The sequence below is a fragment of the Pomacea canaliculata genome, linkage group LG8 (assembly GCF_003073045.1).
Source record: "Pomacea canaliculata isolate SZHN2017 linkage group LG8, ASM307304v1, whole genome shotgun sequence".
Lineage (NCBI taxonomy): Eukaryota > Metazoa > Mollusca > Gastropoda > Architaenioglossa > Ampullariidae > Pomacea > Pomacea canaliculata.
In genome coordinates, this window is record NC_037597.1 from 28,867,970 (window position 1) to 28,875,339 (window position 7,370).

A 7,370-nucleotide genomic window follows, 5' to 3' on the forward strand; every position below is an offset into this window, starting at 1 on the left:
CAAACTTTGTTTCTTTTTTCAACAAGTTGTTGGAGTTAGGTGATCTACCAGATGAATAAAAGACAACAGATATACATGTAATAACTTTGTTCAAGAAGGGCTCTAAGGCCTAATGGTGGCGATTATAAACCAGTAAGTTAAATGTGTAGTTTTGGAAAATGTGGTCAAAGATCCTAATCATTTCATATATACTACTCAAAACAGTGGAAAGGCCGCCTTCATATTTTCTGTATTTTTAATCAGTGTTTATACCAAAAGTGAGCAATTCCTTCGAACTCTTTTTAAATGAATTTGTGTGCTGTAATGCAGTCAAACAACCAAAAAAGTCATTGAACCTACAAAGACGCGTGCAATTGCAACATACCCATACGCCAAGGCAGAGGAAGGGGGGGGGGGAGTTGGTGTTTTACGCCGTGCCAGCAACTGAGGCTACATCACGGCAAGGCAGCCAGCCCTGTAAACAGATGCCACGTGCAGAGAAAGAACGGCGTGCCTGAGACGAGAAATGAACTCTGGGCAGCCAACCTTCACTGCATTGGTGACAGGCGCTAACCGTTGCGCCACCGGACCGCTACGCCAAGGCAGAATTGAACAGGAGAAAACATGCAGTGCACTGTGCACGTGCAAGCCCTGTCCATTGTCAACACAACTCAGTAATTTTAGGAGCCCTGCTTCTATGCGCCTTTTTTAATCATGCGTTAAAGACGACCATTAAGTACATGTACTGTAGACCGGGGTGGGTTGGGGATCATTGCATGGCTGCAGGAGGGTGTAGGTGTTCGAGAAATTTTCCGCCGATTGGGAGTTGTTCACTCTTGTCATTCAAACTCTACGAGACCGCTGCAGTGCAAAGGGAAGTGTTGCAGAGGGAAGACATCCCGGACGCCCGCGGTCAACTGATAGTTCAGACAGGTTCATTGTTCTGTCGGCTCTGAGACCGCAACCCAGGGAGAGCAACCTTCAGTCAAGGCGACCGACTGTTCTGACACCTGCACACCGCGCTGCTCGTCTTGCACGGGCACGACGCCACGTGGCATGGACAACAGGACAAGACAACAGTGGGCCGCAGTCCCCTTCACTGATCCATCTTGCTTTGCCAAGTCCTTCCACGATGGTCGAATCCGTGTCAAGAGACGATAGGGAGAGCGTTTCTCACCGTGTGGGGTTAGTGGATAGCTGAGTGGTTAGAGTTCTGAAGTGAGAGCTCGCTGGTTCAATGCCCGATTAGAGCAGCAAACTTTCCCCCCAGTCGACCCAGCTGGAGGGAATGGGTACCTGACTCCTGAAAAGGTTGGGGAAGGTAAGCCAGCGATGGAGAGGAGATGGGCACTGGCTTCATATAAAGCTGGCCCAGAGAAAAGTGAGGTCTCTTAACACCTCATCCCCCAACGACCTGAAAGGTTAGAGGATGACCTTTACCTTTTACCTATGTAAATAGTCAAGATTTCAATACATTAAGGATTGAACTATCAACATTTGAATTCACATTTATGTTAATCATGTCATAGCTTCAGGAAGAAAAGGTCTTGTGCAACTCGGTTGTTTGAGGCCAAGAGGCATACATTTCTTTCCTAAATGATGGTAAGGGCTATCGATCTGTTCCACATCATACTGTTAGTTAAGTCAGCTTCATATGGAGTTTGTGGAGATTTGCTTACATAAAAGCTTTTTAATAAGTAGGACAAGGCAAGGTTAAAGTGGAACCTGCAAAATCAACTGAAGTCAAGGTTTAAAGTGGAATTCCTCAAGAAGTAGATTAGATCCAGTACATGTATTCTTTATCATATATTTTATCAATCATTTACCTGATACGCAACATGTTTGCATATGACACAGGGAGGCAAGGGAATGGGTGATTTATGCAGAGCCAGCAGCTAAGGCTATATCAGGGGAAAGTAGCCAGTCCTGAAATGAAGACAAGTTACATGGATTACACACACACATACAGACACTTCCCTAAACAATGTAATACTAAGAATACAGAGAACATTATTAGGACATTGCTATTGTGACTAGGGCACTTTTTTGGAAAATTGCATAAGACTTTTGTGGTCCACTTTTCTCTTCTTGTTCCTTATCGTTCCCCAGTGGAGCATAGAGCATACCTTTCCAGTTGGGACCATGTCATGTCAGCTTATAGAGTCCACATTTAGAGTGTGCCAATATGATCTGGTGTATTTTTTTTTTTGGTGCCATAAATTGCTGCAATTGGAACGCGCTCCTGGCTAAACACTAAATATGAACCAAATGTGAATTTCACAAACCCTTTAAGTAACAAAACTTTTCAATCTTTTTATGACTTTTATAATGATAATTCGTGCAGTGATTCAACCTGAATGATTTGTAAAAGACTTTCTTGAAAACTGTAAATAAGTTCATCACAAAATGGTAAATAAATTAGATTTTATTCCATATTTACATGAAGACTCCCACACAGCGTCTGGCACCTGACCAGTCTGCTCACAATGTCCATAGATAACCAACTCTCTTCTGTGGAAATGAGTACATTTTTCACCTTTGTTAACTTTAATTGGTGTTTCAGATTTTACCTACTCATTATAAGGACTAATTTTCAGTTTCAGCTGACTGCAATGCAACTTTAATACATCTCAACTTGCTCTTTACACTCTTACATCCTATTAGGTTTCGTAAGTGCAAAATAAGATAAAAGTGTATAGTCTGCCTTTGCATGATGCCTCCTTGCAGCTGCCTGCTTAATTTTCTGTTATGAATTAGTGTTTCACAAATTAAAAATCACCCGCATTCTAGTTGATACCACATAGACGTGCATATTGTGAGTATCGTATACACAGCGTAAAATATCTCAAAAAGAAACCTGCAACTGCGTACTCAGAAAACTAAAACCAGGGCATTTAAATTTATGTTGTAAAAGATGAACAAGCCTAACATAACAATGTATCTTCTGAAATTAATATCTTCATTGAAACATGTTGAAAATCGAACAATGTGTTCTCAGTGAACAGATTAAAGCGTGCGGATGTAAGCACCTGGATTACTTCATCAACGTGAGCATCCCAGAACTTTCATGCAGTTACCATATACAAAAGTAAAAGGATGAACTGTTCACTGAACATTGGGAGAATAATTCGCATAATGGTATTGTTAAAATAATTTAAGGACGCTTTAACGGTGCAGATAAACGCCGTAAAAGTCTGTGATGCTCCGTCGGCCATTAAACAGGAAGTGACGTCAAGCACCTGACGACGCCCCTGACAACGACACGCACAGTTGTACGATGGCAATGGACAGTGCTAAAGCTACTTTGATAGCATTTGATGCCAATAAACTGAAGTACACCCAATACCAGGAATATTTGAAAGAGCATGAAGACAAGGCTAGCAGTTTAGTGGTGCCTGAATTCGATACAGTATGGGTCACAAAGCGCTATAGCCCGACAGACCAGCGGGTACAAGTTCCGGTACCACGATATAAGTTATTGAGGTCTGCGATTCTCCCTCCTGTGGAAAAGGACTGGGTGCCGCCAAGCAACCCTCCTTTGCGCAGTTTTCATCGCACTCAGAGTAAGATCTATGCACCCTTCCCGAGCACGCGATGCGAAGATTTCTCGACTTTACGGCAGATGCTGCCTTCAAGCGGCAGTGTTCACAAAGAGCGTCCTCCCAACTGGGGTACGGGACACGTTTATGCTCATCTTCCTATTGTGTCGGAGCGAGCTCCCACTCGCTTTCCCAGAGTGAACAGTCCTATGACCAGGTAAAACTGCGTACTCTTTGCCACATTTTTAATATGGTTGCTTTTCGTCGGTATCGTACATGCCTAATGTATATGACCCGTGTTTACGGCTGAATAATGATCGAGACCGATCTATCATCTATATAGAGACTGACCCAGACTTCGATTGAATGAAACAAAAATGGTGAGGAATAGAGTGTGGGGGGAAGAGAAAGAAGGGGTGGGAAGCAAGATATGGATAATGATGGGGGATGATCGCGTGTGTGTGGGCGCACTCAAACATTTGAAAAGAGAGCATATATATACGAAGCTGCGCAATTAAACTGCTAGAAGAATATAACAATATGTCTTCTACAAAGCTGTGCTATGAACTGCTAGTAGCTAGAATATAACAGTGTGTATTCTACAAAGATGTGCTACTTAACTGATATAGCTATAGACAGGGCCGACGAGAGCCAGCCCGGGCCCCGGGACAGACGACCTCTCCGGGCCCCTTGTACTTGTAATCGTAAATCATTTTCCCAGTATATAATGTATGTTTACAATTCTATTGTCAATATCTACACTTCATTCAGTAACGAAATATAGACTGCAAACATTAGGACAAGTGCACTAGGATCTACATCACTACTTGAACATAAAGTTGTTTACAATGTGGTTAGTAAATGAGAATATGATACCCGCTGACTACACTTCTCATGACAGGCCCCAGTACCCCAAAATTGTATTCTACAGACTTGAAACTCAACTTCTGCATGTGTAATGCTTGGGTATTCTGTCCTTAGACCTTTCTTTAAAAGAAAAAGAAAAGGAGAAGAAGAAAAAAAATCCACTGACCAAGGCCGGGCCCCCTTGACAGCCGCGGGCCCGGGTACACCAGACTCCTGTCCCCCCCTCTCGTCAGGCCTGGCTATAGAATATAACAATATGCATTCTACAAAGCTGTGCTTCTAAGATACAAGTAGAATATATAACAATACGTCTTGTTGTAATACCACTAAAAGTAGATTTTATTTTTAAAAAAGAGTTGCTGAAAACTGAAACTCACTTCTGGAAATTATTAAATATGCACAAAACATGAAAAACTTCAAGAACTCTTTAAGTAGCATTCCAAAATATGACTTGGATTATTTTCGATATTGCAAGATATGCATGGTAACTTCAGATCCAGATCTAATTGACTATGAGTGACAGTAAACAGGAGGACTATGATCTACACAGCAATAGCCAGGCCATACACCACAACCACTACTACTACTACGTGCTATTGATATAACATTTTATGAAGGTGACAGTGAGGGAAGTTATGTCAACCAAAGATCTAGCACTTGTCACTTTCAAGTCTGGCAAAGAATTCATTTGTGTGTTGCTCACAATGTCTAGGGCATGGAGCAAGACAAGCAGAGCCCAGGTCTCTATTTCTCTTGTCTTTTACCTTCTTTGATAAATTTGGTACACAGCTGCTGAATGAATGGGAATAGCTTTCCAGAGGACTCAAACTAACAACCTAACTTTATATAGCTTGCAAGTAAGTGCAGTAATCAACAGACTATAGGACCCCATCCACTCGATCATGGCCACATCATTTATCACAAACTAATTTGACTATTACTAACAACTGTTCAAGGCTTAAAAACCACAATCCATGAATGGTCACAGAAAAACACTAAGATGAAGGCAGTCTAATCAGATGAGGAAAATTTGAAACTTTGTGAGTTGCCTGACAATGAAATATTAACACATCAAGACATAGATTATGCTATCCAATGGCTATTACAATCAGTACTACCCAAGAAAGAGGAAGAAGATAAATTACAGATTGTAATCCTTTTGATGTTTCAGGTATATGGAGCACATGCATCAGAGTAGCCCTTTGCTTCACATGTTCTGAGCACCAGCTGCACCATTAGAGTAATTATTGGTGCCTGAAGCAATCACCAAGTTGACAGTATCTACTGAAAAAAATGTTTACCAACAGTAATAATAGATCAAAGTAATAACTTTCTTCCCAGCAAAACTTCAAATTAGACTTTAGAGAAATATCTACATCAGTATTATTCTATCACTCAGTACAGAATATGCTACAGTGTTTAAGATCATCTCTGTTAGTAGACAAAGGTGATGGTATAAGATACACATGTGGGGAGATTTTCTACTTGTAGTCTGCACTGTGCAACTTTAACAATCCCAGCAAAGTTGTACTGGTGATACAGAGAGAGTAGAGTAGTGAGAGTGTAATGTATCATAATAATTGTAATGAATGGATGATGAGTGTAGACACTTGGTGATAGAAACATGATGATAACATGGCATTCCTAACAAGATATGCATATAACTTAAGGATTTATTTTGTCTCAAGTATTGCTAAAGATGCTCACTTTACACAGCATTAGCCTGAAAGGTTTTGTCAGTATTATATGTTTGTAGGTGCTTGTGCACACATGCACATATGTGTATACAGTTTTTTCATTGATGAAGCTCTCCAGTCCCATTTTATTATTACTTTATCCAGGTATCTTTTTTCATTGTATTTAAAAAAAGTTGTTTTACATGAATGGCAAAATATTTCTTTACATTAATAATACTATCCATTAGATGTAAGTTCATCAAAAGTAAATGATACTGTGTTTAAAATGGTACCTAGAATTGTTTGCATTATTATTAATGCTGGTCTTAATTAAGTAGATTTCTTTTCAGCAATTATAAAATGTAAATGGCTTCATATTTTTATTTATTACATACTTTTTTCACTTTTTTACTCAAACTCTTGTGGAACATTAAGATTAGACGTTGCCCATGTCACCTGCAGTTAATGCCCTTGCCTTCTTGTCTGATCCGTTTGTTTACAATAGAAAGTTTGTTTACAAGAGAAAATGCCTTTACATCATGACTTGGCCTTCATAAGGAAGGGTAGTAGAGGCGTTTTTAGGCCTTTGAAGAGAGATAACACCCAGACTAAGCTCTCAAAGACCGACCATTTACATAATGGCTATATTAAGAGATACAAAGTGCATGAGTCAAGATCTCAAATCATAAACCATGTGGATTGTCTTAGTGACAAGGAACTAGCGACACATGACAGGGGAATATGCAACAGGCATTTGGTGACATGACAAACAGCAGTACACCAAGCCATCTTCCAGTATTAAATACAGTCTATGTGACATAGAATTACTTGCTGACTCCTCACATGACTTGCATAGTACTTCCTACTTTGGAAATCATTTCTACCACCTATTTGCTTATATATTCTTTTGATATACTGTAAACACTTGATCTAAGATCAGATGTTTGCTCATAGTACATTCAGTGCCTTAATGGGTCTGGTCATTGTATACTAATAGTCCTCTCTTGTCAGTATTATTTTTTAAATTAAATTTAAATAAAGAAAAATATAAATTAACAAAACTTCAGTCTGTCTCACTTGTTATTGCTTGTGTCTCTGCATGTAACTTTCAGTCATTCAGTCTGAATTACCGGCGTTAGACGAAATCGCCATACTGGCGCCTGCCGCCAGAGGACAGGTGTGAACGTCAGCTACAGCAGTTAGTCGCCACTGAGATAGATAAGACAGGTGTGAACGTCAGCTACAGCAGTTAGTTAATTGCCACTGAGATAGATAAGACAGGTGTACGTGAACGTCAGCTACAGCAGTT

The 7,370-nt window shown here is 40.2% G+C and overlaps 1 protein-coding gene and 1 long non-coding RNA gene across 2 annotated transcripts; one reads left to right on the top strand and one right to left on the bottom strand.

Annotated features, from left to right (window-relative positions):
* Positions 1–1,209: 1,209 nt before the first annotated feature.
* On the bottom strand, positions 1,210–3,112 carry LOC112571035. The gene is made up of 3 exons (XR_003100740.1): positions 3,009–3,112; positions 1,806–1,905; positions 1,210–1,393 (listed from the first exon to the last, which is right to left on the bottom strand). It is a non-coding gene; the product is annotated as an uncharacterized LOC112571035 (long non-coding RNA).
* An 87-nt stretch (positions 3,113–3,199) lies between these two features.
* On the top strand, positions 3,200–7,121 carry LOC112571034. Its single transcript, XM_025249819.1, has 2 exons — positions 3,200–3,735; positions 5,557–7,121. Exons 1-2 carry the CDS (start codon positions 3,257–3,259, stop codon positions 5,603–5,605), a joined length of 528 nt encoding a protein of 175 aa, XP_025105604.1. The 5' UTR covers positions 3,200–3,256; the 3' UTR covers positions 5,606–7,121.
* Positions 7,122–7,370: the final 249 nt, after the last annotated feature.